This window comes from Neopsephotus bourkii, unplaced genomic scaffold (genome assembly GCF_033783945.1).
Source record: "Neopsephotus bourkii isolate Nb327-2 ecotype Australia unplaced genomic scaffold, CSIRO-AGI_Nbou_v1 NB_668, whole genome shotgun sequence".
Classification (NCBI taxonomy): Eukaryota; Metazoa; Chordata; class Aves; order Psittaciformes; family Psittacidae; genus Neopsephotus; species Neopsephotus bourkii.
This window is the reverse complement of record NW_026901167.1, coordinates 1,245,325-1,268,617: the sequence shown is the minus strand read 5'-3', so window position 1 is coordinate 1,268,617 and position 23,293 is coordinate 1,245,325. Positions and strand designations below refer to the sequence as shown.

At 50.3% G+C, this 23,293-nt stretch overlaps 1 protein-coding gene across 2 annotated transcripts in view; it reads right to left on the bottom strand.

Moving 5' to 3' along the window:
- Window positions 1-23,293, bottom strand: part of GPC3 (glypican 3) — a 130,315-nt gene that overhangs the window by 3,001 nt on the left and 104,021 nt on the right. Inside the window, exon 7 of one of the 2 annotated variants that reach the window (XM_061353228.1) lies at window positions 21,959-22,118. The exons of the other annotated variant lie outside the window; for it this stretch is intronic. Coding sequence (XP_061209212.1) covers window positions 21,959-22,118 — 160 coding nt within the window. The remainder of the gene's footprint in view (window positions 1-21,958; window positions 22,119-23,293) is intronic. 2 annotated transcript variants of the gene reach the window in all.

Here is a 23,293-nt window from a genome sequence, read left to right as displayed (position 1 = left end):
CTGAGATTTCACCTGAACTTGAGTAAGGGCAATGTTCAAAATCACGGCATTCCACCCACATGGGAATGGGGATTCTCTCATTCTCCCTCTTCGACCAAATTGAAGAGAACAGAAACCCTCTTGTCATCAATGATGTGAGAGCCAGTTCCCTAGCCTCATTTAACTGCTTCAGCTGTTTAGTGCTTGGGTGTGCCGTTTGTTGTCACTGCTCCTGCCATTGTTGCCTTCTCTGGGCTTATTTGCACCCAATTGTACTTTTAGTCTTGATGGATTTAGCCATACATCTTTCATTTTGTATTAATAATGGATCCGTAACTGTTGCAAATCCCTTTCACTTCACTTCTAATGACCTTTGGTACACTGGAGGAAAGGAAAATAAGCCTCTAACAGACCCAAGGCAGGTCCAGGCAATAGCAGCATTACAAATATGTAACAATAATAATCATATCTCAAGCGCAGGAATCCAAATGTACAAATGTTCCTAACCAGGTGCTTCTTGAGAAGGTTCCATTACGGTTTCCAGCCTTCCTTAGGATCCCTGGGTAGTCCAGCTCGCTCCTGCATCCCTGCACATCCTGCTCCCAAAGCCCTGGCAGCACAGATGGAGCTGCAGGATGGGTGGCGGGGTCACGGAAGCTAACCTCCCACATACACCATTTCAGTCACTCCCACCCAAAACTCTGCCTTTACACCGCATTAAAGGTCTCCACTGCCCCAGCTCTGCTCATCCACTTAATTTACAGCAGTTTCTACTACAAAGTGACCCTTTGGCCTGCAAAGGCTTTTTCATGGAGGGGGGGTAGCTAGAATAATCTGTTTCTGCTTATAATCAGTCGGAGTCCAGAGGGTATTCCCAACAAGCTGCACTAATTACATAGTCAATCTGCACTCCTTCTGGCCCCTCTTGTCCTCTGGGCTGCGGATTAGATAATCCCCTTAAAATAATAGTCAATCATTAGCTCTGCTTTTCCCCCTCCTTTTCCTCATGGAGCCGAGCGTGCCGGGCCGCTTCCCGCAGTCCTCACACAGCTGGTGAAAGGTCTCCAGCCGAACACAAGCCGGTCCCTCCGGAAGCATCTTTTGTGACAAAAGCCCCTCTAACACAAAGCTGCTGCGCTGGGCTCCCGGGACAGCAAAAGCTTCAATGGTCTGGCAGCGTGGAGGACAAAACCTGCGCCAGCTCTGCCACACACACTTCCCACATCCGCAAGGTGAAGCGGCAGCGTTCCTCCGTGGATTAGGACTAGAATTCAGCACGGTGACTCTGCATGAGTTTATCGGGCAGCAATCACTAAAAGCCAGCTTTGGGGATGGATGAAGTGGGGGGAAGTTGGATTTGAGTTGGTTTATTAAGGTATAGAATCGTGGAATGGTTTGTGTTGAAGGGAATTGACCTCAAAGCTCCTCCAGCTCCAACCCCTGCCACAGGCAGGGACCCCTTCCACTGGAGCAGCTTGCTCCAAGCCCCTGTGTCCAACCTGGCCTTGAGCACTGCCAGGGATGGGGCAGCCACAGCTTCTCTGGGCACCCTGTGCCAGCACCTCAGCACCCTCACAGGGAAGAGCTCCTGCCTAAGAGCTCAGCTCAGTCTCCCCTCGGGCAGATTCAAGCTATGAGCATCCAAAAGCAGCTGGTGAAGAAGCAGCCGGGAGGACGAGCACCGCACACAGGCTGGGTTAGGGCAGCATCCCTGTGCCAAAGCCACTGCTGCCTCCTCTAACAGCCCTTCTCACCCCTAAAAGGACAACACAGGCTTCAGCAAAGAACTGCCAGCAAATGCCCCTCTGGCAGCAAATGACCTCTGAGAGGACAGTGCCTGGCTCCCGCAGGCTGGCTCGGCTGCTGCCCAGAGCCAGGGAATGGCATCTGGGCTGCACGCCTGCCAAGGCAGATGGCTCCAGCAATGGCCCCAATATAGTAACAGAGTCATAATGGATGGCCAAGCATGAAAACCACTTTGCCATGTCATTTGATAACTCTGCCGGTGCCCCATGCAGCAGCAGGGTGCGATGGGATCCCCCCCAGGTGAAACCATCATGCCCAGCAGTGTGTGCTCACCAAACAAGGCTGCCGAGCAGGCCAAAGCACTTGGGGGTCCGTGGTGATGGCCCTCATTTGCAGATGATGGATACTCTGGTTGAAGGGACAAGGGACTGGATTGTTTCCGATCAGCACAAAACACATGGAGCAGGAATGTCAGGGACAAGCAGGGCAGCTTGGCAAGCTCCAGCAGCTCTCGTGGTCAGTTGTGAACATCTGCCTGCGTCTGTCCTTCAGGACGGCTCTAGGGAAGCACACGCTGCATCGCCAACGAGAATTACAACCTCCAGGGTGTGTTGCTTTATTTAGTTGTAAGCAGCAAGCCTCAGCAGTGCGGGGAACAAGCTGCCAGTGGATGCAGTAGACTCTGGCTGTCTCCAAAGCAAGGCTGGATTTCTTAAAGGGAGAGATGTTCGAGTCAAGCCCAAACCATTGAGTTGTTACAAGGGAAAGCATAAGAGCCTGTGACTCCAGAGACCCCGGCTCCCAACGCTCTCCACCTCTACAGCATCAACCACTTCTTTCTTACAGGGGTTTACACCTGAAGGCTGGAACAGCCCGATTTCATCCCAAACTCTTCCTGTTGGAACACCAAGCGCTCTGCCTACCTCAGCCTCCAGCTTTCTCATACTCCAAACACACTCTGCCTGTACAAAGACAACATCGGAACCCATCCATGGCGCTACACAGCACACACATCCCCGATAACAGCTGGGATCCCCAACTCTCTGCTTCTCCAAAACACCTTAAACTCTTCCAAAGATCCAAGCAGGGCTTCATCTCACCAGGGAGGTTTTGCCCTCTGGCTTATCACCACTAGAAACCTGGAGCACCAAGGGGTTTGCCAGTTGTGCTCTTGCACAACCAGCTACAACAGCCCAGCCATAGGTGCGGCCGCGCCGGGTGTAATTAAAGCCCTGAGCCGGGGCTGGCCACGGTGCTTGTGTTGGCACGGCTGCGAGATCACCACGATGGATGTGCAGCATGTGCACGGTCTTGTGCCTCTCCACCTCCTCCACAGCAATTTAAGAGGTGTGGCTCTTGGCAAGATGGATTTGGAAAGAAACAGAAGAAAAACTCCAGCTCAACAGCATCATCCCGCTGCCGCTGGCAGCGCGGCCAAGGGAGCCTGGCACAGCACGGCAGCAAGAGGTAAAACCAACTTCCTGGGCAGAATCCCAGGGGAATTGGGTCTGGGATTGCTAATTTGCAAACCAAGACCTTTCCCCCTCCTGCTTGCCTTTTTGGTACTGCTGGCCCACAGCCTGGGAAGAGTGTTTGTCATTGACCTGAGGCCCTCAGGTGCCACCACAAAACCAGCACTGATCTGGGAGAAGTTCCTCAGGATTGAAGTAATTTGGAGGGCAGAAACCTGGTTCATTTGGAGGACCAAGTCATGCACATGGAGAGGTGAGGAAGCTCCATCTCAGCCCCGTGCCAAGGGTACAACCGGGCACTGCTGGGGGTACATGAGCTCTGGGAGGCAGCTTGTACACACACCCTGGCTCCCCGACCTCCAGCACCACCACTAAAGTCTCATCCACAGACATCCGCAAGCTTTCAATGGGGAAAAGAGACAAAACACCCCCAAAACCCCAACACTTCACATGGTACAGGCAGAGGGGCTGCACCATGACCCGTATCCAAACAAATACTCCTCTACCCCACCTTGGCCAGAGGCTGGTGGCGAGGAAGGGCTATCATTATAACGTGGGCCTATATCTACTTTGAAAACGTACTCATTAAATTCCTCTTTGCTCCTTGGTGTGCTCTAGGTTTACCCTGAAGAGATCCTGGCGTCTGCAATTGCATTAATCATCTTCCCTTTGGCAGCAAGTGAAAGAGTTTCTGAGCTGTGCTCGCAGAGCGGAGCCACAGAAGTGCGTTTAGCAAAACATGCTCATGTAATCTATTAAAAATTAACAAATCTCATTAGCATTATTAATTGGATGCGCTGGAGTCCTTGTGCTTTGATGATGAAGCAGCATGTCCCGGTCTGATATCCAGCTGGACTGGCCAGAAACAGAGCTGCTGCATCAAGGAACTTTGGAGAGATGAACTGGAAAAGAGCAAGCTAAACATGGACAGCCAACAGCATCTACAGAGGCAGGAGTCAAGAGGAAAACTGGAAACAGAAGAATATGAATGGAAGTGAAGTGTCAAGCAATATTCCTGCAGATCCCTCATGTACCTCAGCCCACCCAGACGTGGACTCACTTTCTCCCTCTTTGGAGACCCTAAAGATCTAAACCCACAAAGGGATCCCTTCTGATCACTCTGCCATCACCGGAGACATCACAGGACAGTCTTCATTTGGGGAAGCAACATTCCCAGTGATAGCAGAGCAGAGTGAAAGGCTTCATCAATTTTCTCTAATGACAGAGAACAGCATCATCACATCAAACTGAAGTGTTCTCCTTTGTATTTGCTCCCCTAAAAGCTCTCTGGATATGACCAGGAGAGGCAGCTAAGAAGGGAAACAGCAATGGTCCCTGCCTTCCAGATGCCAGCTGCTAAAAGCAGCCCTCAAGGCAGAAGGATATTTCTCAATGCTTGATTAGAAAACTCATGGTGGCACTCAGGAACATCTGACATCTTCCTTCGTGACTCAGTGTGTGTGGAAACCAGACTTGAACAGGGCCCAGGCCATGGAGAACAGGGTTTGTGGCATTCGTGCTTCAAGTAGGCAACCAGGACTTTGTGCAATGCCTGTGCTCAGATGGCCCTGGACATCCATCATTGGCTTATGCTTGTACAGAAGGAATGAAATCAAAGGCAGCTGGTGCTTTGCTCCCTGAGCACCCACGTGAACAAAGTGCCTCCAGGAGTGTTTGTGCTGTTTCACTGCCTGGGATCACTGGTGTGGATGGAGAGCAAAGCTCCCCATGCCAGGGGAAAAGAGCAGGAGGTTGAGGTGAGGGAGCTGCCAAGGGAAGGGAGCCGAGAGGCTCCAGCACCGGTAGCTTTTTAACTGCATTAAGCTGCTAGAATAAAGAAAGAAAGAAACCAAACCCTGGCCCTGAATTAAGCCAATATTAAAGTGACTTGAGCCTATAAAAATGGGGTAATGCAGGAGGCCCTGGGAAACATCACTATACCCGACTTTCCACTTTGTATAGCAAAAGAAGGGTTGGATTCCTAGGCTGGAACTTAACAGCTTCAGGTCATGTTCCCTGTGCTGGAAGGAGCTCCAGAACAGCCACTGTATCCTGAAAGCAGGACCTGGCTTTGTCATGCCTTCTGCATCCTGAAACCAGGACCTGGCTTTGTCATGCCTTCTGCAGGGCTGCAGAGAGAGACCTGAATTAAACCCAGCTGCAAAACCAGGGCTCATCCCTGCTCCCTGCCTCTCACCTGGATCGAGGGCAAGCCCTGGTCCCAAAGCCCTGGTGGAACAATGGTGCTGAACGCTAGAGCTGGATGGCAGTGACAGCTCCAATGGGAAACCCGGTATCATCCCATCTGAGGGCAGTGACACAAGGAGGTGGTAAGGCAAGAATGCTCCGAGGTCCAAGTCCAGGAACGCCTCCACCTCCATCCTAACGTCTCATTCTCAGGAATGTCACAATCACAGTGGAAAATCAGAATAAAAAGGCTACGTAATCCAGTTTGTAAATCCCTTGAAAAATACAAAATCCTCTCTAAAAGGGATTACAGAGATTAGAGATAAAGAGTTTCCTGGAAATCAAGAACTGCATTTCAGCCTCCCTCCCCTCCCAACCTCCCAGAAAAAAAGAGATGAGCTTGTGTCCCACCACCACCCCACTCCTCCCTGGCCATCACCACAGCCTCAGGGTGCAACAGAATCTCCTTCCAGCCCCTGATTCTGCCCTAAGCACCATCTGGAGGTGTTATCAGCTGCATGGACCAGAGCCTATGGGCAACATGCATTGGTGGCAGGAAATCAGCCTGCATCAGGGAGAGGAGATGCCTGAGAGCTCCTGCAAGCTTTGTGCTCCATCCCTTTTCCAGATGGGCTCTGCAGGACCATGCAGTCGGAGCTGCACTGAACCCTGTGGGTGCCCCACAGAAAAACATCGCCCGAAATTAGGGTGGGCTCCTAAAAATCAAGATGTTTCACTTGGCTGTGCCAATGGTGACAACGTTACCAATGGGAAAATGGTCAACCATTCACGTGCCGATGGTATCAAACTATGCAGCAGCCATAGCATTATTATTTGGAGAGATTAAAATCAGTGTTTGGTTTAATATTTGACTCAAGTATCCACAGTCAATGGTGGCAGGAGAATTTTCTGTTGGGAATTGTTATTTCGTGAGAGTTTTTGTGCTGGAACAGGAAGAAAAAGGAGGGTTGCAATATTAGCATTCCCAGCAGAGCACGCATTCAAGTTCCTGACCTGTTATTGCTCAAGGCCTTCTGCAGCTGCCTGTTTGGAGCTGCAGTTAGGTCACTTTGAATGATGCTCATAGAATAAGGATCAAAACACTCAGAGCTTGATCAAAAGGACATTTTATGAACGTTGCGGCCTGATGTGAATGCTTACATTTGCCCTTATATTAGCCTAGCTCAGTTCTAATAAAATTAACACCCCTTTAAATAATGCACTCAATTTTTGTTGCATGGGGTTGTGCCTTATGGCTTTGAAAACACATCCTCCAAACCTCTGCGTTGCTCTGGGAATATTGTACTGGGATCTGGAAATCAACTTTATAATGACATAAAGGGGGGCTGCTGCTTTTTATCATTGCTCCACCTGCTCTAACCTGAATTTACCCACCAAAAGGTTGGGGTTTCCCCCCCACACACACACAGAAGAGGGTGACACAGTCAGATTCTCTTTTCCCTGTAGGAATTACTACCTGTAAATAAGCAACTAAACCCCAAACTACAAGCACCAGCAGCATCAATGCTCCTTTGAAAGGATGGAAGAGGGAAAACAAAGCAGAGGAAAATCCCATCTCTTTCCTGCATTTCACTCACACATTAGAGGCAAAATGAACTCACCAGTCCAGGGCAGGGGACACCTTAGTGGTGCAATACAGGCGGTGAACTGCCCTTTAGAGACATTCACCTCAAAAGCCACAACAGAAAGAACATTTCCCCCTTCTTTTATTTATTTATCTTTTCTCCTCGTGTGGACTCACCTTCGCTGAAAAGCACATTGAGATTGTAATGATGGGAAGGCCTCAGCTGGGAGATGTGTAAACTCAGCTTGAATTACTGGAATTAGCAAGGCTAATTTAATGTCGCTGTTCAAAATAGCTCCGATTTGGAATTTCTTAATGGCCTAAGGAGAAGGAGCCTTTATGCATACTGCAATCTCGGCTTCATTCTTAGCTTAAATTCCTTCTCATAGATTCTGTGAATGCCCTGTTTTGTAGCCAACACAAACTCTGTCCAGTAAAATAATGTAAGGACTCCGAATGAAAAGAGATTAGCTGTTCCCTGCTCCTGTTATTTTAAAGCAGAAATAACTTTGGCTTCTACTGATTCATAGACAAAGCTTGAAATGCAAAGCATGCTCAACTCCAGATTCAGCATGAAAAGGACCTTAAAATATTCCTGAGTGCAAGTAATGGACTTATTAGAGGGATGAAAAGAGGCACTTTTCACAGAACCCCAAGCTCTTTAGTCCTGTCATATCAATAATCTTGCTTAAGAATTTCATTCTATTTACATTTCTTTCCCTTCCAAACGTCCTGCTCGGCTCCTATGGAATAAAGCACTGATGCTTTTAAAGTGTTAATTTATTGCTGTTACTGCTCGGTGGCAAGTGATGTAAAATGCCTCCCGATCCCCCCAGAGCGTGAGCACGGCAGCAGGGCGGCGTGTGACAGGGAACAACTCCTGCACTTCCCTACCTGATGCCTGAGAAACGAGGAGGGGATTTGAAAGCATCCTCTTGAAATCAGGACAGTTGATGATGCTGGAACGCACCGTACCTGCAATCTGTTTGCCTCTCCTTTGTGTTTAACACCCACCAAATCAGTGCTGACAGTGAGAAAACAAGCTTTATAGCTATCACAAGGGAAATCTGCCTGGCTCTCCTTAAGATGCCAAAATATACACTTTGTAGGGTTTTTTTTTTTACCCAGTCTGCTTGGTTTTTGCAGGATGGTTTAATGTAAAACCAGCACTAAGCAACTAGTGGCGATTTTCCCTCTTTGTTTGAAGATATGGTGGGAAAATAAAGGTATTTCAGGAAGAAGGTACAAAAGCTTGTGTAGGATCACCAGGAAAGCAGATGGAGATGTCCCCTTCTTAAAGACTGAAGTCAGCTCTATGTCCCTGGGACAGTTTGCACCAGCTGGGGAGCATGGAGGGAACAGAAGATGTGTTGGGCTCAGAACCAACAGAGACCAAAAGACCCCAGAACACTGGGGTAGGATGAGCAGCCATCGCGGGTTGGCCATGCACAGCTCATGGTACCAGACAGGGATGAGTTACACACACGCAGCTGTGTGGTTTTGCTCTGGAAAGGCAAAGCCCAGCCCCTGCCTTGCACCCAAGGGGCTCAAAGCACACTGCAGGCATTAATTATATCCTCTGCTTTGTAGAGATTAATTAAGCACCAAAGCCTCACAGTCCCCATTCACTTAGTGGCTAACACTGAGCTGAGGCTGCAATGAGGCTTGATGAGCACTGATGGGTGAGCTGGGACAAGCACCTGACTGCCCCAGGTTGCTCCACAGCAGTGTCCTTCTCCTCCGTGGATGCTTTTAATTCCTCCGGACACGTCCCAGCAAGTTCCCCTGTGAAGCCATCAAGGTTTCCCTCTGAAAATGCTCTTTATGGCAAGACACAGGACACGGAAACCAGACACAGCAGGGAGCAGGGAGGGAGAGGAGCAGTCCTGCCCCACAACCACCTTCCAGTACACCCTCTCGACTTCAGTTCCTAAGGACACCTTAAGAGGTCTTTGCCATTAGTGGTCATTTTCCTAGCAACCTTGACAACCCTGATGGCACATCCCGCATCCATGTGCTGAGAAGCTCTGAGAGCCCCAGAGGCCTCTCTTGGGATGCTCCAGCACAGCAGCAACCCCTCTCTGAACCCCTGTTTTGCTCCATTCAGGCTTGCTGGATGCCTTCATATCCTCGCAGAACTTGGTTGAGCCATTTGCCCTGGCCACAGGTGCCAAGCAAGGATGGGTTTAGACGAGCCTGCCAACCCCCAGACATCTGACACTGTCTCTTTAGCAAAAGTAGCCTGGCTGAAGTAGGTGACAAGTGCATAAAACCCCATGATACCTGTGCAAGGCAAACAGGGATTGCCAAAAACTGGTGACTGTGCTGCAGCTGCAGCCTGGGAAACCCATTAGGGCCACATGGGGTGTCAAGTTGTGTGCAACGTGAGTGCTGGGCAGCCCCACAGTGCAGCCAAGCAGAAAGTGGGTCCATAGAGACCAGAGTTAGTCATCACGAACCTGCCTTTGCCTCCCAAAACCTGTGAGGAGCAGGTGAATGGGCACAGCCATGCTGAGGCACCCTGGCCCCAGAAAGCCTGAGCTGCAGGTCAAAGCAGAGACAACATCCCCCTGTGCATCCCATCCTGCTGTGGGATGCAGTGGGGGGATGCCCCCTTGGAGCAGGGCTTCCTATAGGGGGTGCGTCTGTTTGCTTTGCTTTAGGGTTAGCACAGTCCTCCAGGGTAGGTTTCAATGGGATGGAAGTGATTTTGGAACCTCTGGGCAACCCCACACCATGGCCACAGTTACCTCATACCCTACAGGAGCTGGTTAAGCAGTTTTACAGAGTGGTTTCTGCTCCTTAATGTACACAACTGCTCAGGGTTAGTCTTCCTGCTACTGGAAACTGAAGTCACTCCCAAACCTCCTGCTTTCCAACGCAAGCACAGTTCTCTCAGTTCAATGTATGGAAATACCTCCTTGCTACGTCCTTATTTTGGGACTCCATCTTTTTGTTCATACACAGAGCCTTTTTTCCTTTATCTACCCCCCATTTTCTAATGAGTTCTGCTGGTAGGAAGTTGTTTGTAAATCACACAAGTCTTTGTTTTACTGGAAACATCTGCTTTAACACATTTGTCTTGGAAAAAAACCACTGCTTTTTTAAACAAAGGTATTAAGCTGCAATGTAAATTGGGCACATCTGTTTATGAGTCACTGCAACAGCACTGCCTCCAGTGCACCAGATCACACGGATCTCCAGGGGCCTGATCCAGCAGAAATTGGAAACCTCCAGCCCGCTCTGCTCCCTTTCCCAGCGCTGCTCTTCCGAGAGCGCTGCTGCCTGGTTTCATACATTAAGGCCACTAAGTACGGCAGACCCAGCTCATGTCTGCTAATGGAATGGAGAGTCTGGCCCAGCAGAACCTGAAGCATCAGTACGATGCATCCCTGGTGCTCAAGTCCAGGGGAACCAGAGGACTGAGTTGTGTGCAAATGTGTGAAGGCAGAAGCTCTTCCCTGTGAGGGTGCTGAGGCGCTGGCACAGGGTGCCCAGAGAAGCTGTGGCTGCCCCATCCCTGGCAGTGCTCAAGGCCAGGTTGGACACAGGGGCTTGGAGCAAGCTGCTCCAGTGGAAGGGGTCCCTGCCCGTGGCAGGGGTTGGAGCTGGAGGAGCTTTAAGGTCCCTTCAACCCAAACCAGGCTGGGGTTCTGTGATCCTATGTGTGGGAGATATTTGTAGCTGAGGACTCCAGCACCAGTCCTACCTTTGCCCATGGTGCCACCCCACCTCTGCCACCTTCAGCCACTCAGTGCTGCCACTAAAAGCATTTTGAGAAGCAAATTAGAGGGGAAGACATTTGCTGAGCTGCCAAGATCAAAACCTGACCCACCAGCTGGCTATTCAGTCACTGAGACAAAGGGTCAGCAGACCTGGGACACTGGTCTAAGGCACAGCAGAAACCATTCAGCTGTTTTCCAAAGGGGCTGGAGAGCATCCCCCAAACCAAGCAAATGAGGGATGGGAAGGGGGGAGCAAAACCAGAAAGGAGGTGCCTGGAGAAGGCAGATTCAGGACCTCCATCCCTACAAGAGCTGCAAGAGCTCAACTGCCCTGGACACCTGCACCCCCCAGGATAAAGCTTTCTGACTGCCACCAAAACCGGGCAAGGAATGTCCCACCAGAGATGTCAATCTCCCCTCGGGCAGGTTCAAGCCATTCCCCTTGCCCTGTCCCTACATCCCTTGTCCCAAGCCCCTCTCCAGGTTTCCTGCAGCCCCTTTAAGCACTGGAGCTGCTCTAAGGCCTCCCCTTCAGGAGCCTTCTCTTCTCCAGGCTGCCCCAGCCCAGCTCTCTCAGCCTGGCTCCAGAGCAGAGCTGCTCCAGCCCTCACAGCAGCTCCATGGCCTCCTCTGGATCTTGACCCTTTCTTCATCTTTGCAACGGAAGAAACAAAGCTGCGAGTGCCAGGAAGGGAAATGGAAGGCGACAGCAGCCCAGCAGATGCTCCCTGACAAGTGGGAGCAGGAGTGGGGAAGTTTCCCCTTAGAGGGAAGGGGAGTGGAGAGTGCTTTAGATAGAAATGCACTCATGCACATTCCCTGCGCTTGCCTTAACAGATGATTTGTGTGGTCAAGGGAAGAGGAAGAGCTCTTGCAGGCTGCGTCCTGCAGCCGCTTTGGGGAGCCCACAGCCTCTTTACCTTTGGCTGCAGTGATCTCCACAGCACCAGAAGAGGCCGAGCAGCCGGCGCAGTTATCGGGGAGGCAGAGGATGTTACTCAGACTCTGATAATAACCACCAGCTCCCACCTGCCAACTGCAGCCTGCCTAACACACAGGAGTCCGAAAACAGGCTGCAGCAGATGTCTGCCTCCCCATACAGGAAGCATCTCCAGTATCCACGGGACACAAGCAACTCCAAAATAGCTCCGCGTCCAACAATATTACACAGACTCAAGATACTGAATTCAAACAGGAAGGAGGGAGGAAAAAAAAGGGGGGGGGGGGGGGGAAGAGGGAAAAAGGATGTGTATCACATTGCAGGTGTAATTACAGCTTAGGAATTGTGCTGGGACTGCTGCACTGGGCTGAGATGGTGACAGAGTACATGCCCCACAAGAACATACATCCCTGCACACAGACCCCGGATTAGTTTGTGTTGGAAGGGAGCTTACAGCTCCTCCAGCTCCAACCCTGCCACGGGCAGGGGCCCCTTCCCCTGGAGCAGCTTGCTCCAAGCCCCTGTGTCCAACCTGGCCTTGAGCACTGCCAGGGATGGGGCAGCCACAGCTTCTCTGGGCACCCTGTGCCAGCGCCTCAGCACCCTCACAGGGAAGAGCTGCCTCATGTCTCAGGTCTAACTAACACCTAACATCACGGCATATAACCCCCAAGGGAACAGCCAGCCAAGGGATGCAGCAGCACCCTGGGTACACAGCAGTGCACAGGGTCCTTCAGCATCCAAGAGTCAGACCCAAGGCAGTGCTTTGGGCCGTGGCTCCTGGCTGCTTGGAGATAAGATATAAAGAAAGGCCCTTGGAGGAAGGAAGGTGTGGGAAGAAGAGGCACTGCTGGGTTTGCATTCAAGACTGCAGTGGGTACAGACCCAGCACAGCACAGGAGGGAAGGGCAGAGCATAGCATCATCACAGGTCCTGTGGGAAGCAGAATGCAGGAAAAGCAGGAGCAGACAGCAAGAGGTTATTGGAGAGCCCTAAATGCCACTGAAGACATTTTCTGAAGGAACAGAAGCTGGTCAAGATGCCAGATTTCCATTCCCATAGAACAGGGGGAATGTGCTACCGCTCCAAAGCTGAACAAAGGCAAAACCCATCCAGATTTTGTGCTGGTTTTAACAATAAGGCAAGTTAACATACCACTGCAACAAAGTCAAACCAATCCACTTGCATTTCATCTTTTCCTGCGATATAACTGAAACCATAATCTAAAGCAGACCCTCAGACCAGAAGCTGTGCTGGAGTGAAGCTGAGCGTTACCTTGTGGCATGGGCAGTCAGGCTGGAGCTCCCTTTTCCCACTGTAGGAGCAGGGAAAGATGTTTTAATTGATTTCCAAAACAAACCAGGCCCATCCAAAAGCCCAGCGGCCTTCATTGCATCCCAGAGCCGGCAGAGAGGCGTCCTGCAGAGCAAAGTCTTCCCATCAGAAACTTTCCACCGTGCCTTAAATGGCTGGGCTGGAGCACCCCATGTACCAAGGCTGAGAACACTGGGGCTGTTCAGGAGAAGAGAGGCTGCTTGGAGACCTCATAGCAGCCTTCCAGTGTCTGAAGGGGACCTATAGGGATGCTGGGGAGGGACTCTTCATCAGGGGCTGTAGGGATAGGACAAGGGGTGATGGGTTCAAACTGGAACAGGAGGAGTTCAGGTTGGAGATAAGGCAGAAGCTCTTCCCTGTGAGGGTGCTGAGGCGCTGGCACAGGGTGCCCAGAGAAGCTGTGGCTGCCCCATCCCTGGCAGTGCTCAATGGCCCAGGATGGATGGAGGAGGCAGCGCACAGCCCCACAGCAGCCACGGCTCGGGAAGGAGGACCCAGGACACCTCTCCTGCAGCTGGCAGCCGCACAAGGGGTCAGGGATCGGCTGAGCTCCTCCTGGGAGCGGGGGAGGCAGCGCTCCATGGACACATCTGGTTCAGTTCATGTTACTGCGGCAGATGTGCGCGCACAGGTCAGGGCTAATGCACCGCAGTCGAGGAGAGCTTCTGCCTGCCCGGTGATGAATCCCTTTCTGGAACACACAGAGCAGTGTTGACTCAGTAACCGATCGTGTCCTGGTAATACACTGACTGATGAGTGACGTGCAGGCCAGAGCCAAACACACACCATTTTCACTTCCAAAGCAAGGGTGGGGAGCACAGAGACAGAAATGTGGATTAAAAACACGGAGTCCTGAGATGTGTCTCCGGAGGAGCATCCTTCTCCCTCTTTCCGATAACTTCCTGGCAAGGACTAAAAAGACAGACTGCTTTCTGTACAGGTCTGCTGGAGACCATCACCCACCAGCACTGGGCACCAGGATCAGGCCTGTGCAGTGCACAAATCCAGCAGGGTCTCTCTGTTAATGTCATTTTGAGACGTTCATCTCAGGGGAGGGTCTCTTCCTCCAACAAGGCTACAACCCATGGCTTTCCAGGGAGCATCACTGTCTGGAGAGATGCAGACATCTTCCAGATACTAAGTCACAGCCTCATTTAATCAGGCTTGAGGAGTGTATAGACACATACGCTTATACTGATGGAAACATGTAAAAACCCATTTTCAAGACTGCAGTGTTGCTGTCTGCAGCAAGAAGGAACCTGTTGGAACCTGGGCAAGGAGACTGCTGCCCTGTAAGAGCTCTCACTCAACCACATCTATGTAAACACCAGCTCCACAGAGCCTTTGGTTGCTGCCATAATGCAATGCTGTAACTCGCCCTGCCAGGTCATTGCCACCATGTCCTGTATAGAACCACATTGATTCACATTTGAACAGGGGAATGGAGAGGACAGGAGTTTTAAGGCAGCTCTGGAGAACTTCAGCATTGCCCATCTGCTTTCCCTTCGGGTTCAAGAGTGCTCTGAGAGTTGTACCCAGCAGTACTGCAGTGGGTGCTGGCTTCCATGATTCACCTGAAACACCATCTTTTCTTTTGGACCTCTCCTTCAGGGCAAGATGCTGGATGGTAACAGAGCAGCCACAGTTGAGATCCCAGTGAGACAGGGCCACTTGGTCCAATGTCAGCTGTGTCTGTTATTCACTTAGTTCCATTTCCTCAAACCACTTTTTGGGCAGACACATGTCAAGCTCATCCTGAGCCAAGCTGTTTTAAATGGTCCTTGATGGACCTTAGTTCTGTGATTTTGTCTCCTTGGGTCTTTGCATGTAGCCTTTGGGTGTACTCACTGTGTGATGTTCCTCCTGCTCAATCCCTGCCACTGCCCATAGCCATAGCCCCAGCACCATGGTGGTGTGTGCCGAAGGATCCCAAACTTGCTGACCCCAGCCTGGTGTCCAGCTGGTGGCTGTGGTTTCTCAGTAGTACCACTGAGCAGCAGCTCAGTTATAGTGCTGGCCCGTGTCTGCTGCCCATCAGTGCTGCCCAGGTGGTCTAAGACACCTGAAAGATAAGCAGATATAGAATCCCAGCCTGGTTTGGGTTGGAAGGGGCCTTAAAGCTCCTCCAGCTCCAACCCCTGCCACGGGCAGGGACCCCTTCCACTGGAGCAGCTTGCTCCAAGCCCCTGTGTCCAACCTGGCCTTGAGCACTGCCAGGGATGGGGCAGCCACAGCTTCTCTGGGCACCCTGTGCCAGTGGATGATGTCCCTGTGATGTCTTAGAGCTGAGTGCTGGCTCCCCAGCACAAGTGCTGGGCACATGCTCCAGGTCCAGAACCCTCTCCCGCAAGGCTGAGCAGTGCTGCACCCTACAGCCTCATTTCTTACATCCCCATAATCGCTCTTATCAGCTTACCTGCAGTCAGGTATTAGTAAAAGCCAAGCCACTCATGAAAGGGGCACCCTCTCCTATGGGAAAAGTCAATCAACACGTTATATTGTTATCAGGCTCACAGACAAACCCCTCTTTGTACAACAACCTGCGCAGATAGGATGCCCTGACTATCAGTGTAAGGTTATCTTGTTGGTCCATTAGCAAGTAGCACCTGGGCTGCTCCTGTCTGAAATATTTCTTTATTGTGGTCCCTTAAAAAGAAATCCAGTTCAACTATTTTGTCACTCACAACAAAAAGTGAAAAGCAGGTTTGTATCCAAGTTGGGAATTGTGTTTCCAGCTTTGGAAGAATTCCTGTGTTTTCAGCCATCAAAACCAGATTGATCATCCTTTAAAGATAACTGTGACTATCGCTGCTGCAACAGGGCAGATTTTTGCATGCTTGAAATTGGTTTGATGCGTTCAGTCGTGTAAAACGCTGCACTCAGTGACTATTGAAAGCTGCATCAGCTCCCAAATTACACTGTTAAAAAACACACAAACTATTATTTGAACTCACAACCCGACTAGAGGGTAAACCCTTTGCCAGCAGACTGGCATTATAAACATCTGGGATTGATAAGAAGCCACAGATTCTCTAAGGAGCAGAAGCATCATTCTATCTGACCTTCAGTGTGTCTCCAACCCCTCAATCTCAGTCACCCTATGCTGAGCCCAAGAACCAGCCTCATCTGGGCTTCCAAAAAGAGGACTTAGGCCAGTGCCTGCTCTCATTGGGAATGTGATGCATATGACTTACAGAGATGAGGCTATCTGGGATTTACACGCCCTCCAATGCTCCTGCTTTAAAAGAACTTGCCCATCATTCTTTGCTTTGGGTCAGAATGGACCCTAAAGATCCCAGGTACAAATTGCTCAGAGGGACCTGAATCTGCAGCCTGTGAGCACAACACTGGAAAAGCTGCTAAAAACAAGTAGAAATGGAAGCCAGAAAACGAGGAGCAAGGGATTAACATGCCCAGTGGCTTTCTTTGCTGATTTCCTAGGTGGGGGTTGCATGTGAGTAGCTTCTCTCAAAGGGCAAACGTTGTAATAGATAAATTTCAGCTCTTCAGTTGTGGATTTAGTTTCTTTGGAGCAAGTCGCAGCACAGAAGCTACAAGAACCCTTCACACTGTATACATTATGTGCAGTGTGAGGGCTGGAAGAACAGCACAAACAGCAGCTGAAGGATGCTGTGAACCCGCTCATCTCTGAAAGGCACTGATAGTATCCCAGTCTGTCAATAAAGAAACATTAAATCATTTCTGCTGACGTCAAAAGTGAATTAATGAACTTGCCACTCAATTAAGAGCTCCATCCAACTGCTTCATGTGACTCCCTCCCCATCTTTTAGCTTGTATTTGGTCAGTGACAAAGAATTCCTGACTTCTGACCAAATCTTCACCAAAAGGAGACGTTTCAACAAACACAAACACTTGAAACAGAAACACAGGAATCAAGTTATTGCGTGGTTTTAGTTGGTACGATTCCATCTCTTCCATCGGGATAATCTAGCTGACATTTGGCCTTGTCATTTTTCACCCTGGGACAGGATGACTGTCATGTAAAACAGCATGTTTCTGCTATTCCTGCTTCAGTCAAGCATTCCAAACACCCTCTTTGGAAACAAACAACAAAAAGAGTTGAATATAAAAGGCACTGCTACAAAAATGATGGTTTAAAGTCCTGAAGCTTTTAGTAAAACAGGGGAAAAAACGATGGAAAGATGCTGCATCAAACCGCCACAAGAGCCAAGCACAGGGCACGCTGCTGAAGGCTGAGCAGAGCCACAAGCAATAGATATTGATGGTTTCCAGCAGGACAAGCCAAGCCTGCAGGCTGGGCAGTGGAAGGCATGCAGCCACATGGCCTCGAGCCAGCCGAATCCACCCGGGAATGTGGGGAAGGACATTTTCCACCTGCAGAAGGAGTGCTTGGGAAGCCAAGCTGGGATTTGAGAGCATCTCTCTCAGCAGCCAGAGGAACATCCCCACCCCAGCACTACATGGAGCAGAGCACTGCCAGGAGATAGCCTGAAGCTATCTGCAGAGAAGTGATCACCGTGATAAGGGGTGGGAAGACACAATCTTGTAACTGCTGTTGGTCTGTCCTCCAGCACATGCACAGAGTGAGCCCTGCCATTCCCCTTGCCCTGTCCCTACATCCCTTGTCCCAAGCCCCTCTCCAGGTTCCCTGCAGCCCCTTTAGGCACTGGAGCTGCTCTAAGGTCTCCCCTTCAGGAGCCTTCTCTTCTCCAGGCTGCCCCAGCCCAGCTCTCTCAGCCTGGCTCCAGAGCAGAGCTGCTCCAGCCCTCGCAGCATCTCCATGGCTTCCCCTGGCCTCGCTCCAACAGCTCCACGTCCCTCAGAGCTGAATGGAGCACAGTAGAGGGGCTCTCACCAGAACTGAGGTCTCACAAGCCTTCAGTTTGGTAAGGGCACTCAAAAACCCCTGCCAAGAGCATAAGTCAGTGGCAGAGCAAGCCAGAAGCTATTAAGGAGTTACAGATCTGGGTAAATGGAGGGACACCCTGTGCTCATCTTGACTTCCCTGCAGCACCTGGGCATGGCTGGGGTGCTGGGAGGCAGCACAGAATTCCAGCCTACCCATCACATGGGCAGGGTGCAGGAAAACCTGGGGCTGCCCCCGGGGCTCGAACTCCAAACTCCTTCTCTCCCTTAGAAATAACCAAGGGCAAGCAGAAAGGCAAAGCCAAGTGCAGGTTATGCAGCAGCAGCAGCCAGGCAGGGGAGCTGTTTTACACACACAAACTTGCAGAGCCATCTTTATGTATTGCACACATCTATCTTTACATATCTCATGGGATGAGGCCAACTTCCCTTCCCAGGACAAACTATTTGTACTTAATTCTGCCAAATCCATCTGTTCCCAAGACAACTTTTGTTACTGCCTAACAGATATTTTGGAAGGGTAAATCTTCCCCTTGTCCTCCCCACTCCCCCATGGTTGCTGACTGCTCACAACGTTCCCTGGGTGATGCTCCAGCCACTAAAAGGGATTCTTTTCCTCCTGGCAAAGTCTGTGCGATGCCCAGGGGCACAGCATCCCCTCACAGGTGAGCTGGACCACATCACCTTTGCAACCCACTCTCCAAAAAGCCTGCATCTCCTCACCTCAGTGCCTGCTAGAGCCATCCACCCAGCACAGGAGCCTCACCAGCTCCATTTTCATCTTCCTGGCAATGAGCTTGTTGGTTATAAGTGTCATCTGAGGGAAAACAGAGCTGAGCTAATTCATGGGTGGTTGGCTGAGCTGGCAGAGGAGTGCCAGCCACCCATGGCTCTTTGCTTTGGGTGCCTGATGCAGGACAACATGGAACACATTTACACTGATTCATAATCTGGGGGGGGGGGAAATGCTCTCATTCCTTCCCAGGCATGATTTGCCATCAGTATGGCAAAAATATCTCTGTGTGGATGGATGGACACAGCTCTATTTTTAGAGCTGCAGGGTCCGGGTGCTCCATCGACAAACAGGATGTGCTCTTCTCTGAGCTGGGAGGTTTGCAGTCCCCCCCCCTTATAACAAACATTATCTGCCTTCAAAATCCTTAATGTATTGCAGATGTGACAAACAATAAAAGACCTATCAGAAAAAAAAGCCTGCCATCTCCATGTTTCCCACTGGGGCAATGTAATAATGAATTTATTAGCATATAGGGCTCCCCACCATATGTTTATAGTCACTCACAAGCTTGGGACTTGACGGTTTACAAGTATGTTTAAATCATTAAAGTTTAAGTTGACTGTCCAGTTATTACAGGCTCATTAGAAATAGGAAACAAAGGTTACATTTTATACCACAGGCGATAAATCACAACTAGGCTGTGGTCGAGATTGACTTTTTCCTTTCTTTTGCTCTTTTTCATCTCTACATTTTCAAGACCTTTGAGGGGACATCTCAGCGAGGCCAGGACGGAGCAGCTGCTCGCAGTTAGCACCTACACCAGGGAGCAGGAGCAGTGCCCACTGCATCCAAGAGATGCAAAGACCTCAGAGGTGGCAAACACCAACCAGACTCAGTGCCACCTCAATGCACACACCTCTCCCCCTCGCCAGGGCACCACCAAGTCCATCGGCAAGGCTTGGGAAACCCTTGGGACATCTGCCCATCACAGGACCAAGCTGAACAAAGCCTCTAAGAACAGGAAAGCAGAGCACCCGAACTGTGGTCCCTTGACTGCAAACCTCTGAGGGTTGGCTGAGGCACTCAAACACGCTCACAGGGGGCTTGGGGGTTTCACCACTGCACTGTGACACAACCATCCAGCGATGTTCCTGCCTTAACACCGCAGAGCATCCAGTATGGATAAACCCAGGGAAGCAGCCACTCAATCCCAGCCGCTCCCAGTCCTTGCTGCCTCTATTACTGGGTAACTACCTTGGGAAAGAGAGAGATAAAGCCACACTAAACGTAAAAGTTCATTTTGCAAACTCTTTCCAGATTTCCCAGCCTGGCATCCTTTCAAACCAGCATGCTAGCCTAAAATTTAGACTATGTGGGAAGGGGAGGGGGGAGCCGTGGAGTGGTTTCTGGTCCCTTTTATTTCGTGCTACGACATGATATGATGGGAAAAAAAAAAAATTAATTGAAAACTACCCTTTTAAAGTAAAAAGAGACCTCATCCTCAAAAATGTTCAAAGTGAGTATTTCCACACCATCAGCAACTTTTCCTGGGCTGGTTTCCAACATAAAACTTGAGCAGATTCATAGTTTATATCCAATACCAACCAAATAGGATTGTGTCACTGTCAGATCAGCTTTGCCTTTCTGCTCTGAAGCAAGACGTGAAAACAGAGCCTTATGGCAAGGGCAAGTGAGGAAGCACCACAAAGTCTCCCTGGCTGCCTCCATGGTGCACGGCTCCTGTCCTCTGAGGCCAGGCAGTGCCTAAAAGCTGTGTTGGACAAACCTGCTCTCAGGAGCCTGAAGGGAGCACAGGAACACAACGCCCCAAAGGCACTGCTGCTTTCAAGTTAATATTTACCCATCCATAGCAAACACCCTCCCAGCAGAGCAGCACAGGGAGAGCAAGTTCTCTTTCCTTACTCCATGCTCACATACTGCAGTGACAAGAGAGGTTTAAATCGCTAGACAGGCCGGTTGGTGGGGAGATCCATACAGTGATTAAATGAGGCCATGGAGACAGAAAAAGGCAGAAGGGATTACAGACCCGGCTTCAGAGATCACCGAGGGTATTCTAGACAAGGCTGTAAGAGGAATCAGAAACACATTTAAAACAGCAGAAAGGTGTGACACAGAGATCATGGAAAATGAAACACGTATCTCTGCTCTCGACTCAGGATGCTGGGGATCACCTGTATCTCTTTAACATACACTTTGATATTTAGCTTTTGGATGAAATAAAGTATATTTTATCCTTCTCTGAATTCTATATTTCTGTTTCAAACCTGGATTGGAGGGCTTAAAAAGTATTTTCTTTCCCTTACCCAATATTTGAATATATGTATTTGATATACTTTACATAATGTGTAAATAATCTTCGATATGAAACTGGCATTTAATATTTCACCTCTCACTTCATTAAGGATATTTTAATTATCCCAGACCAATGGAAGGGAATTTATAAACATCTGTGCTTCGTTTAAGAGCCCAAATTTGCCTCTTAAACTTCAAAGCTGTAAAGCTGATTTTATCCAGGTTCGGTTGTCTGGTCTCTTGAAGAGCACAGTGCAGCAGCATTAATTGGGCCAGGCCTCCCCCCGCAGACCCACATCCAGCAGACCCCGCTCATCCCTGATGGACACAGCCTCTAACAGCCTAGGCTTGCTCATGAGAGCAAGATGCTGCTGCTGCTGAGATTCCCAGAGCCAGGAGGATGGTGACGGTGGTTGGTGGGTTAAGGAGAAGGCACATACCAAGTGCACGTGTGACTGCCCAAGTCACAACCGGTCCTTGGCTTTCTCCTCCTGGTGGGTGACCAGGGATTACCTTACTAATAGTGTAGCCATAGAATAATAGAACCACACAATGGTTTGGGTTGAAGGGACCTTAAAGCTCCTCCAGCTCCAACCCCTGCCACGGGCAGGGACCCCTTCCACTGGAGCAGCTTGCTCCAAGCCCTTGTGTCCAACCTGCCCTTGAACACTGCCAAGTACCTAAATCTGTAAAATGAGCCTTTGCTGTCTGTAAAAAATGACCACAGGTTTCTAAAGCCTGGATCTAAAGCAGCCATGGCTGCACTCAAACAATCCTCACACCTTTCTGATGCCCTCCAGAAAGACGAAAAGCTCATCACTAAGCCCATGAGGGAAGGCAGCCATGGGAAGGAGAGAAGATGCTTTGCAGGTCTGTAACCTGTCTCAAACCCTCTGCCATGGGGTGCTCTAAACACAGCCCTGCAAAACCAACCAGGAAAAGTGGCAGCATTTGTTCTCCAGCACAGCACTGAGCATCAACAGCCTCTGGGCCATGGCATCGGTGGTGTGTGCACTGAGCAGCTCCCTGCACCATCACCAACACCTACAACCCACAGCGGGGCAGCCACTGCGGGACCAGCATCCTCATCACCTGCTAAGAACCGGAGCTGGTTCCTCACTCGCAGCTCTCCATCCCCAGAGCCTCCACCACAGTCATCTTCATCATCGCAGTCTCCACTCTCCTCCTCCTCCTCCTTCTCTGGGGCTTTGCCTGGAGCTTTTCGGCGGGGCAAAGCCATCCCTTTGAGCAGCTGGAAGACAAGAGGTGCCAGAGTCATTCAACAGCTTCCATCCCTCTTCATCCCAGGGATTGGGTGACAAGAGGGGGCCAGCAGAGCCAGGACAGTGGGATAGGACCCCATAGTGCTCCACGTGCCAAAGCACTGATGAGCTCAGGTTCATTCCCAAAGTTGCACACAAAACCACAATGGAAGAAACAAAAGGAGGAGGAAAAAACCACATTGAATAACTCTGCCTTTTGGTTTCTGCTCTGCAAGCACTGCATGAGCTGGAGCACCTCTACCAGCCTGCAAGACCCCAGCGCTGCCAAAGCTCTGGAGCTGGCTACAAAACACATGTCCAAAGATAGGCCAGATGGGGCAAACCACAGCAGCAAGAGGACACACGGGTGGGAGCTCCCCCCGCTGCCCCTTCATGGCATACAGAGGGATTAGGCACGTTTTAAGGCATCAGCTCCCTCTTCCCATTTCACCGTTGCTGAAAGCAGGCAGCTATTCCATCATAAACCCAGCTCCTCTTGGAAACGCGTGAGTCAGGCAGTTAATAGATGCTGAACATTTCTCTCACTACCACTCTGCTACTAAAAACCTTCTCGAATTTAATCCCAGCATGGAAGAAAACCTAAATAATGAAAAGGGTAAGGAAGAGCAGATATTGCAAAATGGGAGCTTTCCGCATAGTGCAGGGGTTGGGGAGTTCCATCTCTCGCAGCAATACCCATGCCTTTCAAGGCATTTTTTAATATCTGGAATCTAGGTTATAGTTTTAAACTATCAGCCTTAGAAAAGAGTTTCTCCAGTCTTTAGCTGCTGAAGTTTATACAGCCTCAGAGGAATGCTTTCGGCATCTGGCTCGCCCTGTCCACGGCAATGTCCACATACCTCAGTGTTTATATTAGAGGAGCACAACGTAATGCAAACCAAATGGCTGGATGTGAGACCCCTCTGGGTTCCCTGCCTGTGGCAAACAATGTGGCAAACTTCTCCTTGGCATGCGTGAAAACCAGGCTGGGTCCTGCACCCGTGATAGGGAGCAAAACGCAGCTCAGCTCCCCAGAGCTCAGAGGGCCATGAGGATGATCAGGGGCTGGAGCACCTCCCGTATGGAGACAGGCTGAGAACATTGGGGTTGTTCAGCCTGGAGAAGAGAAGGTGCGTGGAGACCTCAGAGCAGCATCCAGTGTCTG